This window comes from Nuphar pumila, chromosome 3 (genome assembly GCF_984573655.1).
Source record: "Nuphar pumila chromosome 3, dmNupPumi1.hap1.1, whole genome shotgun sequence".
NCBI classification, from domain to species: domain Eukaryota; kingdom Viridiplantae; phylum Streptophyta; class Magnoliopsida; order Nymphaeales; family Nymphaeaceae; genus Nuphar; species Nuphar pumila.
This window is the reverse complement of record NC_143251.1, coordinates 119,523,757-119,549,953: the sequence shown is the minus strand read 5'-3', so window position 1 is coordinate 119,549,953 and position 26,197 is coordinate 119,523,757. Positions and strand designations below refer to the sequence as shown.

The 26,197-nt window shown below is 37.3% G+C and overlaps 1 protein-coding gene and 1 long non-coding RNA gene across 2 annotated transcripts; both read left to right on the top strand.

The window, feature by feature from the left end:
- The first annotated feature begins 18,284 nt into the window (after window positions 1-18,284).
- LOC149843469 (uncharacterized) lies at window positions 18,285-25,687 on the top strand. The gene is made up of 2 exons (XR_016430875.1): window positions 18,285-18,323; window positions 25,376-25,687. It is a non-coding gene; the product is annotated as an uncharacterized LOC149843469 (long non-coding RNA).
- LOC149843470 (uncharacterized) lies at window positions 23,737-24,610 on the top strand. The gene is made up of 3 exons (XM_089999835.1): window positions 23,737-23,835; window positions 23,918-24,022; window positions 24,121-24,610. The coding sequence occupies exons 1-3, from the start codon at window positions 23,773-23,775 to the stop codon at window positions 24,478-24,480; spliced, it is 528 nt and encodes a 175-aa protein (XP_089855961.1). The 5' UTR covers window positions 23,737-23,772; the 3' UTR covers window positions 24,481-24,610.
- Window positions 25,688-26,197: the final 510 nt, after the last annotated feature.

Sequence of the window (26,197 nt, the reverse complement as noted above, 5' to 3'; positions counted from 1 at the left end):
CTTGCTTGATTATCAAAAAGCTGTAAAAAAAAAAAAGAATTCCTTTATTTTGTAGTACAAAGATTTATTGGAATCAGCATTCTGCTGATTTCTACAGTCACAAAGGAAAAAGGTCCCCACACTGTACCCCCGCAATTTACTGTCTACAGAGGTGGTAAAATAATTTTCCAGCAAATTCTGAGCCTCATGAATTTCTCAAAAAGTACAAAACAACATCCCCCCAAGTAGAATTTCTTTTTTCCTTGGGCAACACAAAAGACAAAACACACCTTCTTACCACCTAGAGATGTTGTAACTGAGGAACTCATTACAGACCCTTATCTATGAAAAAGTGAAGGTGCAGAACGAGTTACCCTCCACATATGTAGTAGTAAACAATGAAACCTCATTAGTGAAAGGGAAACTCCTTTAAAAGATCTGAAGTTTATTTTTATCCAACAGGTGTGAGAAGTGATGCATAAATCATGAAGCGAGAAGCGAGTGTTTGAAAAATGTCGTAGTGTGTGAAGCATGAAGCATTTAGGCAGCATAAAAGGAAGCAAGCAAGAATCAATAATGAAATTAAGTATGAAATAGCAAAAAAAAAAGAATTAAAACCTGTGTTTACTTTATGCATCTTTAAGCATTTCTATCAAAAATACCTATCAGTAGCGAAAGGGAAACTCTATGGAGTAGCAAACAGTGAAACCCATCATTAGTGAAAGGGAAACTCATTTTACTGCTCTGCAGTTTTCACGCAAACCATAGTTGATGGAGTAAGAAGTGGGTGTGAGAAGAGATGCATAAAACATGGAGCGAGAAGCGAGTGTTTGAAAAATGCTTTAGCATGTGAAACGTGAAGCATTTAGGCAGCATAAAAGGAAGCAAGAATAAAAAATGAAAGAAAGCAAGAAATGACATTAAAGAAAAAAAGGATAAAATCTGTATTTACTTCATTTATCTCAAAAATACCTATCATATGTAGGTTTTACAGTAAAAAATATTTTTTTAGAAATACAATCTTCTCAGATGAAAAGTGCAGTTCCAATATCAGTGGAAGTTCAATTTCATATCGGAGGAAGTGTGCTTCCCACAAAGTTTCAGAAGTGCGAAGGAAGTATACAGTTTCAAACACCAAAGTGAGCTTACAAAGTTTTTTTAAGCTTTTGGTAACTATGTTCCAAGCACACCCTTTAGGGCTTCTTTGATGAGGCGTCGAAGAAATGAAAGACGCGACGGATGCACAGAACGCACGTCTGCCACATTCCACCTTCCTTGTTATGAAAAGAACAGGGACGGGGGGAACAAAAAAAATAGCCCTCACTTACCCCTGACACTTTGCCTCTCTCTCTCATTGCCTCATCCCTGACTCCGATGAACTTCCTCTCTCGCTTTCTCTCACCCCCTACCCTAATGAGTGATGTCTCTGACGACCCTATCTCTGACGAAACCTATCTTTGATGACCCTCTCTCTCTCGTGAGCCTGTCTCCAGCATGTATCTCGCTCCAACAACCCTCTTTCCAACACATATTTTTCTTTCTCTCTCTCTCTTGTAGGATTGGGGTGCTCTCCCTTCTCTCTCTCATGGTTAGGGTTTGCTCAATCAGAGATTCTTTTTGGGGGTTTTGAAATTTAAACCCTATTTTTTAAATTGATTAAGTGAATGCATGCTAAATTCAATTTATTTCATGTTAGGTTTTGTTTAATTCATTTTTTTTTGGGAGGTGGGGGGTTTGCATTTTAAACCCTATTTTTACAAACTATGCAGTGAATGCATGCTAAATCAAGTTTATTCCAGGTTAGGGTTTGTTCAATCTGATTTCTTTTTGGGGTTTTTTGCATTTTAAACTATATTTGTTGCAAACTATAGAGTGAATGCATGTTAAATCTAGTTTATGTACAAGCAGGGTTTGTTCAATCCTATTTCTTTTTTTTCTTTTTTTCTTTTTTTCTTTTTTATAGGGGGGGTGGGGGGTTGCATTTTAAACCCTGTTTTTTGCAAATTATAAAGTGAATGCATGCTAAATACAATGAATACATGTTAACACTACAAGAAAAACGTGGATTGGCGACGAACTCTATCCGTCGCTAAACAATTTAGCGACGGTTTGGCAATGGATTAATGACGGATAGCGTCTGTCGCATAATCCTGGTCGCTAATTAGCGACAGAACTTATATGTCGCTACCTCCACCATAAATTTGCAACGGATTAGCGACATACATGATCTGTCACGAGTCCGTCGCTAAATAAGCACTGATTTGGATTTGCGACGGATTATATTTTGTCGCTAATTTCGTCGCAAACCATCGAAAATTCATCGCTGAATATTAGCGACGGATATTATCCGTCGCAAAATTTTTAAAAAAAGAGCCCCGAGGCACACCTCAAGTCGAGGCATACACGCCTTAAATTTTTTAATCAAATGAGGGTCAAAGTCCTCATTTGACCAAAAATTAGGTTTTTTTACGCAGTTTTAACTAAGCTGCTAGTAAAAATTCAGGTATGATCCATAAGAAACCGGGTCTCAAACATAAGCCCAAGAAAAAATTTGGTCTGGGGGGCGCTGCCCCCCGCCAAGGGCGGCTCCCCCTAGACCCCTGCCCGTTAACCACGCAGCGGGACTCGCGCCGAGGGGAACTCCCAGACCCCCTCCTGTAGGAAAAAAAAACTCTAAATCAGGCTCCACAACTCATCATGTGTCCCCTAATGGGCACAACTTTGACCGAGTCTTATTATTGTTATATATATTTTTTTAAAAATTCAGTTGGTTAACTAACTACTATTTGATTGTTGTAAATTTCAATGAAATTTTTTGAATTGTGTTTATAGATCACATACCCAGAGAAAGATGAGTTAATGGCACACATACCAAACAAATTTAGTAAATGTTTGATTTTTATAAGCTACATCAACCAATCCACCATAGAGACAATGCTTTGATATACAAGACAAAGACTTCTTAAAGTACCATTTTGAGAAACCAACATTTATGTTTTAAATGGAAATTAATAAATTCATAAAATATTTTGGGTCATTTTTTGAAAGGATTTCATATATTCAAGAAGTAGAAGCTAAGGATTTTTTTTCACCAGAAATATAGTTCAATTGGTAGAGTGTCCCCAACAGACAGATAGCAATGATGTCATTAAAGATCCTCCAGAACAATGTACATTTTCATTTTCAAACAGAACTCATTATAAAAAATTGTTATTCCAAAGATTTTGGTTCATGCCTTAAATTGATTGGACCCATTACAAATATTTTTAAGATGATCACTTGAACCAATTGTGCAAGTGAAAAATCAACACTGGCAGTGACTGCCAACTACAACCAGAAACATGAATTAGAAATGTCATTACTCATGAGAACCAATTAATGAGAGAGAGAGCATCGAGCAAAGTAGGAATTACCTGTCCAACAATGTTGAACCTACAGATAAAACATAAAATACAATTAGGAAATTCTAGCCAACCAATGAAATTGAGAATATGATATATTAGTTCAGATTAATAAGGTCCACTATTTGCTAAAGAACTACCACTTTTTAAAGAAGCTAATTGCCAAATCTAATAATTGGCAACTTATGCCCAAGTGTGAAAAACACAGAGCCTCCTGCTGTGGATTGAACATCAAAAAACCAAAAGCATCAATATCCAAGAAAAACAAGCAAATAAAAAGCCAGAAAGAAAGAGAGCAAATAAAAAAGACAGGAAATCATGTTTTTTTTTCTACAACAATGCTAATTATTTCACTTAACAATTAACTAATTGATATATTAACAACTAACTAATCTATTTAACTAAACAACTAACGAAGTAATAAACTAACACTAACACTAGTATTCAATCCAAACATAAAAAATCAGTAAAACACAAGTAAAAATCAGTAAAACACACAGTAAAAATATGCAATGGAACTTAGTTAACACACAGTAAAAAAAAATATAATGAAACTTCAGTTACTATTCAGCAGAAATAGTAACTGAACATAAATAAAATCAGTAACAAACAATAAAAGCATTGCAATGAAATTCAATTTTATTCAAATATTGAAATTCAGTAAATCATAATGAAATTCATTTAATATTCAGATTCATTTAGACATAAAATGTAGCTTAATCAAATCAACATTCACCAGATTTCTAATAATCAAACAGAAAATGATTTCATCAAACAGAGACTATAGCTTAATCAAACAGAGAACAATAGCACTAGATTGCCAAAGATTTCCTGAAATTCACTTTAAAAAAAATTGCAAACTGTGAAATTTCAGCCGTGAAGAAGTTCACGGCAAATAGAAATGCCATAAAAATAACGATTTTAAAATGACGAACATCCGTGAAAGTATTCTTTGAAAATAAACAGCCGAAGTCTGACGGTTTTCAAGGAGGCTACCTGATGGGGCCGCCGTAACAAGGATTATGTCGGTGAAGACCGGTGAAGAGAGATTCTGGCAAACAAGAATCTGGCAAACACGGTCCACGATAAACCTACAAGAAACCATACCTAAATCCGACGATTGAAGGAGGAGGTGGTTGTTGCTGCAAGAGGAAGGTTGTCGGCGATGACTTTTGGTTGCAGATGATGGTGGCAGCTTGCTAGCGATGGAGCTCCCGTTGGCATGTGCAAGAACGCCAGAGAGGAAGGGGGTGGTCGCTGGAGAGAGGGAGGGGGCAGGGGAGGAGGCGATGGGTCACTGAGCTCGGAGGCCATCGGCGTCTTCAGTAGCCGGTTTCACAAGGAAGGGGGGCAGAGCAGAGGAGGGGGCGGTCGACGACCGAAGAGCGGAAGGGAGGGGGCAGTCGACGGAGAGCGGGAGGGAGGGGGCGGTAACCGAAGAGCGGGAGGGGGGGGGGGGGTCGATGGAGAGCAGGAGAGGGGCGATCGCCAGAGACCGGTAGGGAGGAGGCGGTCGACAGAGAGCGGCGTAGGTGAGAGAGAGAGCCAGGAAAAGATCGATTTCGTGCCCTAGGGCATTTTACATCGACATTTAGAGACGGATGGGCGAAAAAAACATTTTGTCTCTACTCCATCGCTAACTAACGATCATTTTACATCGACAATTAGCGACAAAATATTTCTGTCCCAAACGTCCTCGCTAACTAGCGAGAAAAAATATTCTGTCGCTAAGTGCGATGGGTTTTGCGACATAAAAAATCCGTCGCAAATTCATCGCTACTTAGCAACGGATTTGGTGACGGAATTTTTTCCGTCGCTAATTTCGTAAATATTTCGAATGTTAGCAACAGATGGTTCTCTTGCTAATCTGTCGCAACTTTGCGACGGAAAAAATCCGTCACAAAGTTTCGTCGCTGATTAACATTTTTTTGTAGTGTAAATCCATGTTAAATCCCTTTCTTGTAAAGGTGTTGAGTGAATGCATGCTAAATCAATCTCTGTTTTCAATTTTTTCTGTTTTGGATATGCTTATTTGTTAATTCTTATTCTATTTTAATTCTTGTTTTTTTCAATTTGTTGAGTGAGTGCATGCAAAATCCATGCTAAATCCTTATTTTTTAAATTTGTTGAGTGAATTAATGTTAATTCTCTATTTTTTAAAATTGTTGAGTGAATGCATGTTAATTCCCTGTGTACAAATCATTCACAAGCTTTGAATAAGCTAATAACTGATTGCAAGAGTACATGGCGAAGGCGAGGTGGGTACAACAAGAGGTGCAACAACGTGAGGTGCACCAAAGATCGATTACACAATGATTGAGGGGATGCAAAATTTTTTTGCTATGTTACTTTGCTTGGTTTTCTGTTTTTTTTTTAGTATCTTGATGTATTTTTGTGTTGGGTGATGTACACCTTTTGAGGCTTAGGTGGATGGTTGGCATATTATGATACTCTTGCATATTGTTGTTATATTGTTTCATTGTTAATATTTTGAATTTATATATGCTATGATGCTCTCTTGCGAGAGTACATATATTTGTAGGTTTATTTTGGATTAAATGACATGAACCAATGATACTCTCATATAGGTTGCATTTGTGTTCACATGAAAAGTGGTTGCCTTTACCAATACAAAGTTTCATCTCCTCCTGCACCAAAGATGGACTCTGTTTCCATGTATTTAAGGAGGAAAGGGGGTACGTGTAAAAGCAGGCCACATTTCGTGTGGAAAGGACCCTTGCATTAGCAGCTGCATATAGGGTCTATTGCAGACAGGGTTGTTTATGTGGCACACAAAGGTTCACTTGGGTTGTGGCAACTAGATGGTAATTCACCATGAAGCAAAGTTGGGGCATTTAATAACCAATTGGAAGAGAATATCAAACCACACAGAGGGAAAGATAAAACATTAAAGATACTTTCCTGCCATCTGGTTGGTCCTAGTATTAGCACTTTAGCAGTAGGTGACCCAGGCTGCTATAAGGGGGAATGTCATAAGTTCTTTTCATGTGATTCGGTTAGGAGGGCTAGATACAACACAAAAGATACCTTTCTGTCATTTGGTTGGTCCTAGTATTAGCAGTTTAACAGTAGGTGACCGAGGACGCTGCTATGGGGGTGAACGTCATGAATCTCTTTCCATGTAATTCAGTTTGTAAGAAAATGGAGGTCTTGTCCTAGATTTTTTCTTTCTTGGGGTGGGATGAGGGGTTATTTGGGGTGTAAATCCAACACGTTTATAAGATCAATTCCACGTGGTTTCAACCAATGTAAGTATCGTATGATACAATACCGTATGATACGTATCGTTACTTTGAGTCTAATCGATATGATACATTCATATCGGGATACGAGTGTGTATCATACTAGTATCAAATGCATCGTATATCTTAAAGATACACAATTAGTGCATTTTATGTTGCACTTAATTTTTTTTTTTTTTTTGAAATATATAAGAAGACTCATTGAGGTAAGTTTATGTTCACTCCTAAAGAATTTGAGAGTGATTTGGGGCTTGATTTCTTGCAAGAAAAGAAGTCTTCATTTTTGTTTGAACTTAAAAAAATTTAGTTATGTAACATTTTTAAGTATTGAAAAACACTTGGGGATTTTGTTTTTATTTATGTAAACATGCTATGTTATAGATCTTATGACTTGTTAGCTTAATTAGTGCTGTTTATTATTTCACAATTTACATTTTTCTAATGAAATAATAAATATGCATGTCATTTATTGCAGCTCATGGAGACATAAATGCTTCATATGTGATTTTATGGTTGTATTTTGTGCAATTCATCATTATTTCATGTGATACCATTTTTTTTTAGAATTTTTGTTATTTTTTTTTATTTTTTTTTAAAAAAAGTTATTAAAGATTTACGATATGATATTACTTTGGGCCTGATCGATACAGGCAATGTTGTTAAAAACACGCCTTAAGGCAAAGGTGGGCTGAGGTGCGCCTCAAGGCGAAGTACGCTCCTTCAATTAATGGGTAAAATGGGGGTCAAAAGCCCCCATTTGACCAAAATTTGAGAATAATTAGAGAGGGGCCCCGACCCTAATTAGGGAGGGTAAGGGGCCTCCCTCTCTCTCTTTCACTTGTCTCTCCCTGCTCTCTCGTCTCTCCCTCTCCCTCTCCCTCTCCCTCTCCCTCTCCCTCTCTTTCTATTGAAAGGAAGGCCGAAAGGAAGAAGAAGACCCTCGTCTCTCGTATCTCGTATCTTGCTCTCTTTCTCTCTTTTTACCGAAAGGAAGAAGAAGAAGAAGAGAGGTATCACTCTCCCTCTCTTACTGCAAGAAGGACCCCGTCAACTCGAGGTAAGCAATTTTTTTTTTTACTCCTTTTTCTTTTCCCTTCCCTTTTCTTTTTTTCCTGTTATTTTTTTCCTACTCTTATGAGCTCTCACCCGCCACTCCGTTTTTCTTCTTCTTTCCTTTTTTTTCTTTTTTCTTTTTTCCATTTTCAGTTATATACATATATAGTGTATATTACATATATATATTATATAATTCTCAGTCGACCTCTCTTTTTGTGTTGTTACAAGTTTATGCGTAGGATATGCAGACTTGATGATCAAGTAATTTGATGTTCGTAACTGAAGAATTTTTTATTTCATGTTGCATTTCTTTTAGTGCATCGTGTTTCTTTATCTAATCTTTAATGAATTGTCTAGGTTTATGTGTGGGTTTTCTGTTATTTGTTTAAAAATATGAAATTGCTAGTTATATGGACGTTTGCTTGACATAGGTGGGAACCATTTTAGAACGGTGATTTATCTTCAAAATTTAGATGCCTATCATAATTTTGGATGTTTTTTTTTATTCAAAGCTAACAGGGATTAATAATAAGTAGGTACAAAATAATGTAAAAATAAAGAGAAAAAAAACAATTTTTTCGTATTTATTTGAGATTTTTTATTTCTTATCGGTTGTTGCTTCATCAATAAAGCATTTCTTTTATTTATTTGTATTTTTAGATATCTTTTTAAAGTTTTTTTTAAGTTTCTAGAAAAATTTGAGGCATAGGCTTTATGCCTCACCTCAGTTTTTGGTGGAGCGCTTCGCTACACCTCAACGCTTTTCACAACATTGGATACAAGTAACGATATGATACTTTACAACCTTGGTTTCAAGGTATCAAACGCTTAGTAGCGTACATGAAAATGTGACATCCTTTGACTCTTATGGCTGGACAGGACTTATTTCAATAAGGAGAGTCAGTTGTAAAATTGTTGGTTGGCTCCCAGCTGCCAACATTCACAGGTCATTGGAGAGCACAAAAATAAAGGAAGAAGAAAATGAAGAAGACAAAGAAGAGACGAAAAAAAGGAAGATGTCGATGAAGGAAAGGATGAGGAAGAAAGGCCAACATGATACTTTCATGTGTCACATGAACACGAGTACAGTCATTATTGGCACAATATGGGGATAAAATATATCAAACATTCGAGGCAACAAAAATAAGAACTTGATTAAGATAAGAAAAGTATAATATTGTGTGTGTGTGTGTGTGTGTGTGTGTGTTTTAGTACACAGTATTCACATGCACAAAAGCAGAAAGTAGCACCCAGTACCAGAATGCAGCAGTACCAACATTCACATACATAAACAAGGGTATGAATTTAGAAGCACCCATAATGTGTAGGTTCTTCCAGATTCAGTATAATAATCTCATAGTACAAAGCTACTTAGTGGGCTAACCGATAACAACCAAAATTAATCTGATCAATGATCATTGATAAACAGTCAACTATAGAATAGCAAAAGAACCAACCATTGAAATTTATTCATGTTCTATATATTCCATGATCAGATTTACTCATTATTGTAGTTTGATTGCAAAAAATTGTTTTTCTTTCTCTTTGTAGTTGATTTTTTTTTTAATTGCTACAAAAATTGTGTTTTTTAATTTGTTTTGTTCGAATTTATAATCAATTTTCATGCTGCTTATGATACAATACAATATGATATGGTAAACCTAAATCAAGCTCTTTGGGTATGCCTTATGATATGCTTCTAACAACATTTATTTCCACTATTATAAGGATGAAAATATCTATAAAGGGGCCATATAACCAAGCCAATAAGTGGAGTAGAAGTTTCTTACATGTATCTCATGCATTCGAAAGTGAGACTATATGGGATCACACCGTTTACCCTCTCTGCCCACAAGTTGCTACCGAGTCTTTTATTACTACATCTTGGTAAACTTTACATGGCTAAGGGCACAGCAATCATCAGATTTAACAATAGTGAAGGTTCCTTTTTTCAATGAAATCCTCACCAAGTTTCATAACAATTCAAAGGAACCTAGGAAAGAAAGTGTGATAGACAATCCACTAGTGGACCCACATAATCTGTGTTAAGGTAGGACCACATGGAGTCCTACTACCCATGTGAAAGGATGATGTGCTTGTAGATTTTTCCAAAGAAAATTTACATTCTGAATCTAAAGGGTAACCAATAAGTCGCATTCCTAACATATAAAAGGACAAAAGGCCCTGATGATTAACTGGTAAGTACTTTTACTAGAAATAATGATGTGAAAGAGCAAAATAATTGCATTTGAAAGTTGAAACTTTCAGAAGCAAGAAGAATTGAAACAAGAGATGTGTCAGCATACAGAAAGTATACATGTATATCATGGCCCTTTCTAGGCTCACACATGAAAAGCACATTTAATAGGAGAATTACATGTGAGATTGTCCTCAAAATCAAAGAAGAAAAGCCTTAAGTATAACTTTTCACAAGCTGAAAATGAAAGTCAGGACTCAATTCTTTATGAGTTATATACCTGGCCAGAAAAAATAACTGAACATAACCAGTCAAGTAGCCTTTTGCTGAAGATGAAAACTGTAATATTGTTATTCCACTTGGCTATTTTCCACTTTGAACAGACTTCTCTCAGCCACAGTACCACTCAATTCCAATCTGTTAGGTTAAAATTTCCAGATAGCAGCTATAAACACAAGACCTGCTTTTGTTCTCTTGATATGTTTCTGTTTGTGTACATCAAGGAAACAGAATCTCATGAACTCATGACTGAAACCAGTCTAGTATCTGTTTCCTTACGACCATCACTCATCATGAATCCATTTTTATCTATAATACCTCTTTCTTGGAAAACTTCAAAAATGATAGAAATGGTTTCATCCAAGCCTGGAATTTGATCAGACAAAAGTTTAGGTGTCAAAAAAAATTCCATACATCTGATTTCTGAGACTAAGGTACCTTTCTTTCTAAGAGTTTCCATATATTCAAATATCAACTCTGCTCTTTTATGGTCTTTTGGCATGTGAACAAAAAGAGTCAGTCGGTTGTCATCAGGTATCTCCATGTACTTAAACATGCCTTCCGCAACCATAATTGCAGTGCTACTAAATTTGATCTCATTTTCAAGCGCTGAAACAAAATATCCACCAGAGGAAGCTTTTCCAACTTTTTTTTTCTCAATCCACCATCTGATAATCTGATTGACTCTTTCCTTTTCCTTCGCAAATGACCAACATCGACCAGTGCTTGAAATGGTTATAACAGCAAATGTATGAGCAAACACATTAAGGAAAATGAACCATTCTTCAGGTGCTTTAAGATCGATCCCAAAAATTTGCAGCTTTTCCATTGTGACCATGAGACAGAAAAAGAACAGCCTTTGGAGAATCAGGTATCTGCCATATCACATCAGTTCCATTCACAAATTCAAGGGTAGGAGAAAATTGAATGGCAGACTGAAAGCTGTTCCACTTAAGCACTGAAAAATGAAATGTATGATCTGAATTGGAATTGTTCACAGAGAACAATAACATGATTGTAAGGGTAAGCAACAGAAATGAAAAAGCTACTGATCTCCATTTCTGTGCTCTGTGCCATGGAGTATCTGGCCGGTATGCACATCTGAACATTACTGTGAACATCTGGGAATTATGAAAAGAAGAGAAAACATGACATACTGCAAAAGGAAAAAAAAGGATGTATGTTTCCACTTTTAATTGATTGTATACATATCAGCACTCAAAAAACAAAATGAAATGTATGATCTGAATTGGAATTGTTCACAGAGAACAATAACATGATTGTAAGGGTAAGCAACAGAAATGAAAAAGCTACTGATCTCCATTTCTGTGCTCTGTACCATGGAGTATCTGGCCGGTATGCACATCTGAACATTACTGTGAACATCTGGGAATTATGAAAAGAAGAGAAAACATGACATACTGCAAAAGGAAAAAAAGGATGTATGTTTCCACTTTTAATTGATTGTATACATATCAGCACTCAAAAAACAAAAAGAAGAATAAAAAAGAGCAATTAAGCTACGGTGCCCAGATTTAAGATTTCTGATGTAGGAATGTATCTTGTAAACATCCCAATATGCAGGAAATAGAAAAAATAAGTGAATGTAGCCTTAACAATCAAAATTAACTTGGTCATGACAAACAGTCCAACATAGAAGTGCAACAAATCCTATATTGGTATTTATTCATGTTCTATTTATTCCATAGTCAGATTTACTAAATATTGTGGTTGAGTGCTCAGAATTGTTTTTTTTTTCTTTGTGGTCATTTTCTTTTAGTTTCTACAAAATCTTTCATTTTTACTTTGAAATTTTTTCTTCAGATTTATAGATGTTTTCATGTATCTTATGATACGCTACAATATCTCATCAAAAAATATGATACACGACAATATGGTATGATAAACCTGTATCTTATACCCTTTCGATATGCCTTACAAAGTTACAATATGCTTTTAACAACATTGATTCAACCACTATAAGGGTGAAAATTATCTATAAAGAGCCTATAAAACCAAGCCAGCATGTGGAGTATCAGTTGCTTCATTTGTTTCATGTGTGTTGAACCGACACTATATATATAGTCACCTATATTGTTCAAAGGAAATTTTTCTGCAAGGGCTTTTCTTGGAGATATTCAAAAAAATTGCATTTCCTAAGGAAAAACTTGGAAGTTTTAAAAATTGAAAAAATATAAATAATAATAACAAAGATAGGAAAATAATAGGTTTTCTAGACTTTTCTTGCAAAAAATATAGAGAAACAAGTTTTTAAAATACAAAAGAAACAAAAAAAAAAGAATGAACTTAAAATATATAAAAATAAGAAATTTTAAAAAATATCACAAAAACTATGATAATATTGTGATATTTTCATTTTGGCGATATTTTGAAAATATCGTATATTTTCAAAATATTCAAAATATCGGTAACAGTGATATGTGTGTGTGTATACTGCTTATCTTCTCTGTCCACATGTTGCTCTCTAGATTTGTATTACCATAACCTGGTAAAATTTACATGGCTAAAGGAAGAGTTCACGAGCAACCATCAGATTTAACAATAGCAAACGTGCATTTTCTACATTCTTAACCCTATGAAATCCTCGAGAAGTTTCATAATAGTTCTAGGGAAACCTAGGCAGGATAGTGTAACTAGACAACCAGATAGTGAACCAACCTAATCTGTGTTAAGGTAGTACCACATGGGATCCACTACCTACCTTTCAGCCAAGATCCCAAGTTTTTGTTTCCAATCACAATAAGTTCAATTATCTGGTATGGACAATTGAAGAGGATATGAAAATGAGATTGGTTCTAAGTGCGAGCATCAGACCCAAATACAAGCAGTTCTCTTTATAAATACTTGCAACTTTTATCTTGCTCATGGTGGATTACGGTGCCCATATCTTCTGCAGCCAATTCTCTACAATTACATGATTCCATGCTAGAAGATAGGATTGGGATGTGTGAGCTAATGCGATCTTTTTTTATCAGGAAATTCCCCTTATTCTGATCATTGAGTTCATTCTATTATCCATCTCCAGTAAATACATTACTGACAATGGTAGATAGATCATTTTTTATTCATGCCATGTCTTTCATAAAGCTGATTGCAATTGTTTGAGCTGTAAAATACCCAATAATCTCCTCTTTTCTTGGTCATGATGTTATAGGCCTCAGTCACTGCCACACAGCAGAACTGTACAATGGAGGAATGGTTCAAAACAAAAAAACTGGTGAATTTAAAAAAAAAATCATATATAGGATACTCCAAAATTATGAAAAATTCTCTAATCTTCATGGATTCTGTAGAAAAAACTGAGAATGTTTAATGGTTCTGCATAAAAGATTGACAAATCTGTAAACCCTATACATGAGATAGTTACTAAAAGTAGGTCATGTATGCCCATCCTAAAGATGAAAGCCACTTGCAGTTACTGTTTGTTACATGTGGTGGTTTAGTACTCGGTCATAAGTACGACCAATATAAGTATTACATGTTTCTCTCTCTCTCTCTCTCTCTCTCTCTCTCTCTCTCTCTCTCTCTCTCTCTCAGAGAGAGAGAGAGAGAGGTATCAAAATTGCATGAGTTAACAAAAAACCAGTGTTGCATGAATAAGGCTGTAAACTTCTCTACCTAACAGAGGAAAACATTTTGAACGGCGTTCGTCAATGACAAGAACAAAGCAACACCATCTTCTTTTTCAGAAAAATGCATACCTTCTATGTCGAATTGTGGAAAACTATCCATGGGCTTCCACATCTTCTCGCCAGACAAATCATACCCACAAAAATATAGATCGGTTTCTCATTGATTTTTACCAATAGTCACTTCTCGACTTAGGTGGTTTAATGAAGCAATCAAAGGAAAAGAGTACAGAACAGAGGTTTGAGGAGTACCTGGCACAGAATTTGTCCCAAAGAAGCAAAAGGATGTTGAAGGATGTCTCTCTTTTTACTTTCAATGAATGCATATCTCTCTCTCTCTCTCTCTCTCTCTCTCTCTCTCTCTCTCTCTCTCTCTCTCTCTCTCTCTCTCTCTCTCTCTCACACGCACACACACACAAGTTCACAACCATAAATTAGTGGCTAATGCTTATCTGCACAAACAGCTAAGCAAGATCTGACTTTACGAAGGCAGTCGGGCCCAAGGTTGTTAAATGTGAGGAGGCAAAGCGAGGCGTTGAGCATGTTATGAAGAGAGGCATTGAAGCGTAAGCTTCATGATCAAAATAATAAAATATATAATATTAATAAAATAGCACTGGTAAATGGTTTTTTAATATAAATTATATACATGTATGAGTTTGTTATATATTTCAGGAGAAAGAAATTAAGAAAAAGCATTCTCAGTTACTATGTATCACATATAAAAATTGGCCACGGAAACTAAAGAATGTCATTTTGGCCTTTCAGAAAGAAATTAAGAAAAAACATTCCCAGTTACTATGTATCACATATAAAAATTGGCCACGGAAACTAAATAATATCATTTTGGCCTTTCAATTAGTTCAAAGGACGAAAAAAGCTCGATTATTTTCTCCTCCATCATAGAATACATTTTTATCATACTATCACAACCAGTATTTACCTTTAACTAACAAGTTTCAGCGCAAAACTAATACTATAAAACTTGCACAACAGAAAGCAATTATTTTTTTTCAGTGCTGCTATTGTCTACTAAAGTAATTTATGATGCAAATATGACTTAGAAGTCTTCAACATTATTGCAAGAGGCCTATATTTTTGGTCAATCCAGCATTAATCATACCCCTCAAGTGAGCGCATGCTCTCTCACATTTCTTTTCCATTTAGTATAGTTTATACCTGACTAGAAGCTTCCTACTTAAAAGCTTTCTCATCTTTTTGAGGTCGACCTCAACACAACTGTTCTCGTGTCCGCCTTATAACCTTAGTTAGGAAAACCTGTTTTGATAATACTCTGCACCTTGACTTACATACTTATGCAGAACAGGGAAGTTCCTAAGCCATGGGCTTATTCAGAACAGAGTGACAATTCATAAGACATTGTATTTCAAAGAATCCAATTGATGGTGTTCTAGATCAAATTATAACATCTCATAACGCATAAAGAAAGCTCAGAAGCTTTAAGTGTATGTCCTAACATCCACTGAAATCTTCAACCAGGCTAAGTAAATTACATTTTTACTAAAACCTGTGCCATTTAAATAAGTCAGATAGATTACATCTTGAACTCGAAAGCAGGCTGCACAAGAAAATTTAAGAAAGAAAGAACTAAAGAATTAGAAAAACATTAAAACACTTAAATTCAACTTACTCTAACTCATAATGCTAAAACCCAAAAAGGCCTTTTTTCTTCTGAAAAGGTATAACATCTTTTTCGAATTCAACCAACTTAGATCATACCAACCAACCAAATTGAGATTGGGAAGTAAACCAAAGGATGAATTTTTCCGCTTTAGTTAACTCAGACTGCTTAAGCCATGAAATCAACAAATGGGAATTCAGACCATAAAAGGAAAACAAGAAACCAACCCTAAAACTGGCATCGTTCTCACGAATCCTCAAGAAATGGACGATGATATACGTTGCGTCCTCTTGGGTCATCCACTTGCGTTGAGAATTGAGGATCCTGATAAGCGTGGCGGGCTTGTGGGAGGGCAGAATCTTACAGAGCCAGGCAACTTTCGACCGCCTCCATTGCTCGTGAAGCTCCTCCAGGTCCTTCACCTCCAACGGAGGGCATGCCGGCGTCCAAACGTCTCCGTCCAAACCCGAAGGGTCAGCTTCAGCGAACCTCTCACCCTCAACCTCATCCTCAGCGGTTCTTTGGTCCTGCAATTCAAGGGAAGAGGCGGGCAGAGTGTCGTGGAGGAGGAGGTGGCGGCGGCGTCGCCGGGAGGTGAGGTGGATTATGTTGTGGTGGTGAATGTGGGCATGGGGAGGAGCCCATTGACAATGGCGCCAACCTGCTCGTCATTGTCCCTGGCGGCGGATTTTGGCAGGAAAGGGCGGTTTGTAGGGACTACACAGATGCGTACGCTTTAGAAGCGAAGCCCGTTTCGACTTGAGGCGTGCACTTCACATGAGTGAAGCGTGCGTTTCAAGTCTGAAATGCCTCAATGCAACGCCTCAATACCTTGAGCGTGTGCTTTGCCTATGAGGCGTACGCTTCAGGTATTGAGGCGTATGCCTCTCACAACACTAGTCGGGCCTGACCGTCAAGATCCCACAAGTGGATCCGTATCGGATCGTTTCTAACAATTCAGATTTAGATCCATGTCCGGTAGAACTTTGACAAATTGAAATGCAACCTAATTATTATTATTACTTTTTTTTTTAAAGGCAAGCTTGGGGTTAGACAGACCTCACTAGTTATTATTCAACGTAAAATCTGAATTTTCAGACTAAAATAAGAGAACTACCAATGTGATGGAACTTGTGTTGTTAGCCACTTGAACAGAGTCACTACCTTGATATTCAGATTGCAGCGACAAATTTTTAAGGTTGGCAGTGATGTGATGGGTAGCACGGGAGTACCATGATTCATCATCGCGATGGATTAGCGAAGAAACAAATTTTATCGCTAATCTGTCTCTACTTAGCGACGGATTAGCGACTAAATTTTTTGTCGCTACTTTTTATTACAAGAACACCATTTTAGCGATGGATTTAGAGAGGGAACTCTGTCGTCGCTAATCCGTCGCTAATTAGCGACGGATTAGCGACAGTATATATTTCGTCGCGGTTTTTGTATTTTGATTTAGCGACGGAATGTTTCCGTCGCTAAGCCGTCGCTAAATATCGCGTAAATCCCTAATCCCATCCCTCTTTCTCTTTTTCCTGTTTCGCTGTATTGCTCCCGCCCGCCGCCCTCTCCCTCCCGCCGCCCGTCGGCTCTCGCCACCGTCCGGCCGCCGCCGCCGCCTCGCCAACGATCCTCGCTGCCGACCTCCCTGCTTGGCTAGCGGCTGCGCCAGGGACTCCGAGCACCGGCGACCCGCCGCCGACCTCTTCCTCCTCCCTGCTGTTCCTCTGTGGCTGCTGCCGGGAGGTGTTGTCTCCCCTTCGCCGGCGACTCGCAACCGGCGTCCTCAGCCGCCGACGACCGACGATCCTCCCTGCAGCCACCTCTTCGCCTCCGCTCTGAGTTCCGGCGACCCAGTGGCCCCCGAGCTTCGCTCCAGGTCTCCCCCTCTCTGCTGTCGACTGCGCCGGCCACCGGCGACCTCGCCAGCCGCCGCTCCCCGTGCTTTCCGGCAGGGGGGTCGACCCCTTGCGTTTCCGGCAGGGGGGGTCGACCCCCTGCCGGAAAGGCATGGGTGGTCGACCCCCTGCCGAAAACGCAGGGGGTCGACCCCCCCTGCCGTAAAGGCACGGCAGGGGGTCAACCCCCCATGCCGGAACTGCCTTTCTGGCAGGGGGTTTAACCCCCTTCCCTGCCGGAAAGGCAGGTGGTTTAACTGGCTAGGTTGAGATTTAAAATTCAAAAAAAAAAATTAATTATAAAAAAAAATTCAAATCGAAATCAACTGGCTAGGTTGAGATTTAATCAACTGTGGTTAGTTAGAGTATTTCATAAATTTTTATCAATTTGTTAGTTTGTTCTAGTTAGAGTAGTTCATAAATTTTTATCAATTTGTTAGTTTGTTAATGTCTACTGGTAGTTAGTTTTACTTCAATTTGTTTTCTTGAAATCTGGTTAGTTAGAGTATTTCAATCTATTAGTCTTTTATAATTATATTTTTCTTAGATAGATTGGTATTTAATGTTCTAACAATCAGTTAGTTAGATTAGGGCTATTTGAATTCTTTATGATAGTGGTGGTTAAACGGAGTTCACATCTTTTCTAGTAAACTAATTGATTGATTTACTATTCCTTTGCTAAGTAGTTCAGATTAGAAATTGTCTATGACTTTATGTTAGTCGACTGGTTCAACATGTTATAGCTGGTTTGTTAAATTAGCATCTTCTAGTTAGATTTGGCTTAACATATATACTATTTTTCTTTTCTCTTCTTTCAATTAGTTAGAGTTGTTTTAATTTGTTTTAATTTTTTTAGTTAGTGTTTCATATTGTTTCATGATTAGTTAGTTTGTTACTTAATTTGTTTTGTTTTTGTGCAGATTTTTCAACGGAACCAACTCGTGCTCGGCCACCTGTGGTAAGTAAATGACAAAAACAATGCAAATCGGGTAAATACCCGTGGTGAGTAAGTGATGCAAACGTATCACATGTTATTTAATTTATTGAATGCAACACTTTATTGTTCACACACTCACTTAGTTGTTGATATCTAGGACTGCTTTGTTGGAGTTCGGAGATCATGCTGAGCATGATTTTAATGTAGAAATATGGAAGTGTTCTTATTTTTGGAGTACGGAGTCCATGCTAAGCATGGTAGTAGTTAGTGAGATATTGAAGTGTGTTTGCTGCAGGTACATGTTTGCCATTTATTTGATATGAATGATTATGATGTATTGCAATGTTTGATGTAATTGTATCCATGCTTGCATGTAGTTACTTTCAATTTGATTTTGACTTCCATGTGAAATTTTATAATAAAAGCATGCTTCAAATGATTGTATCATGTCATTAATAGTTTGCACATGAAAATATTAAGTTATCAATGCATGCATCAAAATTCTTGTTATTGTTTGACATAGTATATTGCATGATAAATTTGATATTTTCTTCATCGTCGCATTCTGATTGTTTTTTTCTTAATTCGTTAGGATACTATTCGTAACATCATACGACAGAATGACTGCAAACCGTGAATGGATGTACCGTAGGATAGTGGACAATGAGTTATCGCATGAATATATAGATGGTGTCGATAGTTTTATTGAATTTGCAACGGCGAGTGTCAGTACGGTAGATCCCACAGGTCGGATTAGGTGTCCCTGCAAGATTTGTAAGAATAATCGATTTGTAGAACCTCATGACGTTAGACATCACCTATACAGAAAGGGTTTTGTGAGTGATTATCAAAACTGGGCGTTTCATGGAGAAGAATTTAGAAACGATTTTGATGCACGGGTGAATGTGGTGCACGATAATCCATATACGAATTTGATATTTGATGCTGCAGGAACAGAACTGGGTTCTGCTATGAGTTCTAGTGATGTAAGAATTATCGTAGATGAAGAATCACCAAACGATGCAGCTAGTAGATTTTATGATTTACTTAAAGATGCTGATGAGCCACTTTGGAACGGTTGTGAGAGTCATACTATCTTGTCTGCAGTTCTTCAACTAATGAATTTGAAGTCCGAGTATAATTTGAGTCAATCATGTTTTGACCGTTTGTGCATGATTGTGAAGAGTATGTTGCCTAAAGATGAAAAATTGCCACAAAATTTCTATCGTGCGAAAGTTATGGTCAACGCTCTAGGTATGGGTTACAAAAAGATTGATGCTTGTCCAAATCACTGCATGTTGTATTTCAAGGAGCAGGAAAACGACATATCATGCCCGTCATGTGGGCATCCTCGGTTCAAGCCAAAGACAAGAGGCAATGGTAGCACGAGATCAAAGGAAGTTTCATACAAGTCGCTCCGCTACTTTCCTATCACTCCTAGATTGCAGCGATTGTATATGTCTTCAAAGACAGCTAAACACATGAGATGGCATGCAAATAAAGTTCGACATGATGAAAACAAGATCACGCATCCTGTTGACGCTGAAGCTTGGAAGCACTTTGATCGTACTCATCAGAACTTCGCAATGGAAGTGCGAAATGTTAGACTCGGTCTATGTACAGATGGATTTAATCCATTTGGGGGTAGATCAACTCCATACTCATGCTGGCCAGTATTTGTAACTCCATACAACCTTCCACCAAGCTTGTGTATGAAACGTCCAAATCTTTTTTTGTCTCTGTTGATCCCTGGTCCGACCTCACCTGGCCAAAATCTTGATGTATATCTAAGGCCATTGATTGATGAATTAAAAGTACTGTGGGATGACGGTGTTACCACGTATGATGCCCACAAAAAACAAAATTTTAACATGAAGGCCGCTGTTCTATGGACAATCAGTGACTTCCCTGCATATGGTATGTTATCTGGTTGGAGCACACATGGGAGGTTGGCTTGTCCGTACTGCATGGAGGATTCCAAAGCTTTTAGATTGAGGCATGGAAGGAAGCCTTGCTGGTTTGATTGCCATCGTCGATTTCTACCCAGCGATCATCCGTTCCGACGTCAAAAGAATGCATTTACAGCAGGCACAACTGAAATGGAAGGTCCATCCTCAAGATTGTCTGGCATAGAGATTTTAAGAAGATTGCGATACTTTCCAGATGTATTAACAGATGCTCGCAGTCCTACACCCTTCCGTGGATTTGGGAAGGAACACAATTGGACGAAAAAATCTATTTTTTGGGAAGTACCGTATTGGCCGACCCTATTGATACGACATAATTTGGATGTGATGCATGTAGAGAAAAATGTGTTTGATAATGTGTTCAATACAGTAATGAATATTAAAGGAAAAACGAAGGATAATCCGAAGGCCCGTATGGATTTAAAATTAATATGTAAAAGACCAGAATTGGAACTCAAAGAGTATAATGGCAAAGTACTGAAACCAAAGGCGAAGTACGTGCTCGGACCTGATCAAATAAAACATGTATGTCAATGGTTGAGACAACTGAGATTTCCAGATGGATATGTCTCTAACATTGCTCGGGCTGTGAAGATTGACGATGGACAGTTATATGGGTTGAAGAGCCATGATTGTCATATCTTTATGCAACGATTGATACCCCTAGCATTCCATGATATGTTAGACAAACCTATATGGGGGGTATTGTCTGAGTTGAGCAGATTTTTCAGAACATTGTGCGCATCGGAGGTCATTGTATCAGATGTAAAGAATCTCGAGGACTCTGTCATCACCACTGTTTGTCTGTTAGAAAAGATATTTACGCCAGCATTTTTCGATGTTATGCAACATTTGATCATACATTTGCCATATGAACTAAGGGTTGGTGGCCCTGTGCAATATCGATGAATGTACCCATTTGAAAGGTATATGTTTTTTTATATTTGTCTCTTTAATGACAGATATTTAAAATTTGAAATGTATATTCTTGTCAGATGCATGTTCGACCTAAAAAAAAAGGTTCGTAATAAAGCAAGAGTAGAAGGCTCTATTTGTGAGGCGTACACTTTAGAAGAGATTTCAAATTTCTCATCTATGTACTTCGAACCTCATATTTCAACACGTTACACATGCCCGCCTCGTAACGATGATGGAGAACAAGTAACTGTAGCTGACAAGCTGTCGATATTTCAACGACTTGGGCATGCATTTGGTAGTTGCCGATCAAGGCTATTGACAGATCGAGAGCAAGATGCAGCACACATCTATATTCTTTTTAATTGTTCAGCGATCGACCCATACATCGAGTAAGTATATGTATATGCAACTCAATTATAAATCCTTTTATGTTCTATATGTGGATACATGGCTCGGTAATATAAGTATTTGTGGTTTGCAGACGATTTGATCTGGAGTTGCAAAGCAAAGTTTCACATCTCACTAATGCAGAAGTACAAAAAGAACGTGAAACTAAGTTTGTGGAATGGTTGAAACAGTTGGTAAAGAAGCTAACATAAATTTTGTACTTATAAACAACATTAAGTTACTTAATTGATCGTGATCACAATAATTGTTTTTGTCTGTGCGTAGGTTCGCCATGGTGATGTTAAAGATCAAGGAATATGTGATTTAGAAAATGGTCCGACCAAAGTTGTGCAATGCTACAACGGGAATATCGTAAATGGTTATCGATTCCATACAAAAGACTACGGTATAAACAAATCAACGATAAATAGTGGCGTGTGTGTCAAGGGTAGCAGCTACGGTGAAAATGAACATGATTACTACGGTGTTATAGAGGAAATAATGGAGTTGACTTACTTAGGCATGAATAACAGGGTTACGGTATTCAAGTGTCATTGGTTTGATCCAACTGCAACAAGACTCGACAAAGCTTCAGGCATTGTGGAGGTGAATCATAAATCCAGGTTTGGAACATATGAACCATTCATATTAGCCTCGCAAGCTCAACAAGTTTATTATACTTCATATCCGAGTATAAAAAAGTCAGATAGAAATGAATGGTGGGCAGTTTGCAAGGTGAAATCCAAACTATACCCCGAGTATGATCAGTTACAAGAAGATGAGTTAGCTGAAGACAGTGATTACTATCAATCAGATGATGTCTGTGACTTCGCTTATGGTCACGATGTTGCGCATGATATGCATGTCATATCTCCATTGGCTGATAAAACATTCATAGAGGAATGTGATCCAAATGATGTACCAAGTGGATGGGCAAACAATGAAGAAGAAGAAGAAGAAGAAGAAGAAGAAAGTCAAACTAGTGACGAGGAAGAATTCTCAAGCTAGTGAGCAAAATCTTATACTACAAACCTCTATTTAAATGCATTGTAATACTTGATGTGAGTTGTATTGCAATACTTGGTGTGAATGATTAAAAATTTTATTTCAATGTATTGTAATACTTGATACGAATGATTCGAATGCATTGTAATACTTGATGTGAATGATTTCAATTATCTGAATGTATTATAATTTATGCAATTAACGAATGATTTGAATTAGTGCAATACTTGATGTCAATGATTTGAATTATTTGAATGCATTGCAATGCTTGATGTGAATGACTTGAATGCATTGTAATACTTGATGTGAATTATTTGAATATATTGTATGACATATGTTATTTGTTAGAATATGGTTCGTGGAGGTTATAGTGGTCGCTCATCCAATAGTAGCCAGGCTCAACCTTCATCTTCACGGGCTCCTGTGATAGGTATATCATATAACTAATTAGATGCTTGATTAGTTCAAATGCACATTCTGAGAACTTGGTGTGTATTTTTTTACAGATGATGTTGCGCCTGTACACGACCCACCTACACCAGTTGATCGCACAAGTCAATAGCCAACACAGGAAACAGGGTCTTCTCAGGCTGGCACAAGAAGACTCATTCGAATAGTGTATATCGATAATCGACCGTAAGTATTTTGTTTTCAATTATTGCATATCTTTTAAATATTTTATATTGATATTTACTGTGTAACAATTCATGTGCAGCACGAGGTTTGAGCCACAAGAAGTAGTACGGGAGATTAGGAATTCACTTCTTTAACATCTACCAGGACCAGTTGCTCAATGGAAAGAGTACCCAAAGGAGGTGTTAGACAGATTGTGGTCCTCATTCATGGTATACAGTTGTTCCTCATAGTTAATGTGTTTCATATTTAATTTATTTAAGCAATGTCTACTAACTTTCTGAAAATATTTGTAGGCTTCGAATCACTTTGCAACTACGGTGGAAGAAAATGATGCAAGGAAGGTGTGGCAGAAGGTGGCTGCCAATCGATTTGCAGACATGCTGCACACTATAAAGACTGCAGCAAAAAAAGCATCTGGCGTAGTAGATGATCCATTACTGTGGAAGGGCCATGGTCCTATTACTATCAGGAGAGATTACTTGGATGAAATGTGCGATAAGTGGGCGGGAGATGCATTTAGAAATCGCTCTGCGAAGGCTGCACAAAATCGATCGAAGATGCCCGAAGCCCATCTACACACAGGTGGATCTAAGACATTTGGGAGCCACCTAAAGAAAATGGTAACTCATCAATATATAATATTAATTTTATAAGTATTGTTGCAAATTTGTGTACTAAATCTTTTGTCATTTAACTTCGCAGGAAGCAGAAAAAGGAGGCAGTGTACCATATAAGGATGTGTTTGTAGAAACACATAAACGGAAGACCACGGGAGTCTTCGTATCAGAGAAGGCGAGAACGACAACGGTATGTATTAATTCTATTAATAATCATTGCAATATATATGCAAGTCATCATAATGTTATCATTAATTATTAATGAATACTTTAAACATTATTTTGTAGGAGGCATATGAGCAACAAATGGTAGAGCGATATGGCGAAGACGCTACTCAGCATCCATCATTTGATCATACAGCATGGGTGACTGCAGCAGGTGAACCCAAAAAAGGTCGCGTGTTCGGGTTTGGGAGTAATATGAACACTTCACCAGTTATTGGTTCTTCCAGTTACGGCTCACCAACTTCTTGCGCCGACATAAGCTCCAAGCAGCCGACTATTCTTTCCGGTGATGATGTACGCGAGATCATTAATGAATCACTGAATAACTACTTCCAATACACCGTCGCCCCCTTTCTCCGAAATGAGATCAAGGCCGCTGTTCAGGATAGGGGATCTTCGATTCCAGGTCCCTCTCAGGTATAATCACATATATAGTTTTTTTGACTGTCTTAAAGCACATCTGAGCATGGTAGAATCACATATAGAGTTTTTCTAGATGCCTTAGAACACATATGAACATGCTATAATCACATATTCAATTTTTTTTACTGCCTTAGCACACATATGAGCATGATAGAATCACACATATATATATATATATATATATATATATATATATATATATATATATATATATATATATATATATATATATATATATATATATATATATTTAACTTTTTGTCTGTCTTAGAGCACATATGAGCATGATAGAATCACATATAAAGTTTTTTTGATTGCATTAGAACACATAAGCATGCTATAATCACATATTCAGTTTTTTTACTGCCTAAGAACACATATGAGCATATTATAATCACATATTCTATTTTTTGACTGCCTTAGCACACATATGAACATGCTATAATAACATATAGAGTTTTTTAACTGCCTTAGAACACATATGAACATGTTATATATCATTTATGATAGAATCACATATAAAATTTTTGGCTTTGCCTGCCTTAGAGCACATATGAGCATGCTATATTCACATATTCAATTTTTTTACTGCCTTAGCACACATACGAGCATGATCGAATCACATATATAGTTTTTTGCCTGCCTTAAAGCACATCTGAGCATGGTAGAATCACATATAGAGTTTTTTTATATGCCTTAGAACACATATGAACATGCTATAATCACATATTCAATTTTTTGACTGCCTTAGCACACATATGAGCATGATAGAATCACATATAGAGTTTTTTTATTGCCTTAGATCACACATGAGCACATGATAGAATCACACATAGTGTGTAATTTATTTCATTATATTTTGTTTATCAATATTGACTGTTCTTTTCTTGTGTAGGCTGCTAGCGATAATCAGGGTAGTGGAGCTGAAGGGACAGATAAAGACAATGAACAAGAAGACGCACAAAATCTTGGCGATGATTAGAGGACTGTGTTGAAGAAGTTCTATTTTTTTTATTTTTCCTAATTGTAATTGTTGAATTGTAAATAATTAAACTTCTTAGTTTTAAGGTGGAACGATTAATTATTATAGATACTTGTTATATGAATTTTTTTGTGTGGTTTGTTTTTTATTTACAGGAAATATAAATTGTACAGGAAATATAAATTGTACAGTTCTCGGTAATTAATTTTTAAATAATTTTTTTTTGATTTTTTTTCGTTTTTGCGACGGATTAGCGACGGATGATTCCGTCGCTATTCATATTAATCTAGCGATGGCTTAGCGACGGAATTAAATCCGTCGCCACGCCGTGGTCGCCGTTTAGTACCGGCGGATTGGCGACGGAATATAGCGCTCGTTATTCCGTCGCAATTAGCGACGGACTTGGCGACGGAATTATTCCGTCGCCAGTTAGCGTCGAAATATTCGCGACGTAAGCATACTGTCGCCGCGTTGTCGCTAATCCGTCGCTAACATGGTTAGCGACGGATTAGCGACGGATTAGCGACGGAATGTGGTCGTCGCTAATCTACTGCTTTGTTGTAGTGGCTGCTTGGGACAGTGCTACATGATAGACTTTTGTAGCAGCAAGGTTCTTTCTAAAATTGGTAGGATCGGCATTAAAGCACACCATGGCCATTTTTTCCCAAAGCCTTGACCGACAAGGAGGGTAAACTAATTTCCTTATTATTGATTTTTAGTTCTGATTGAACCAGT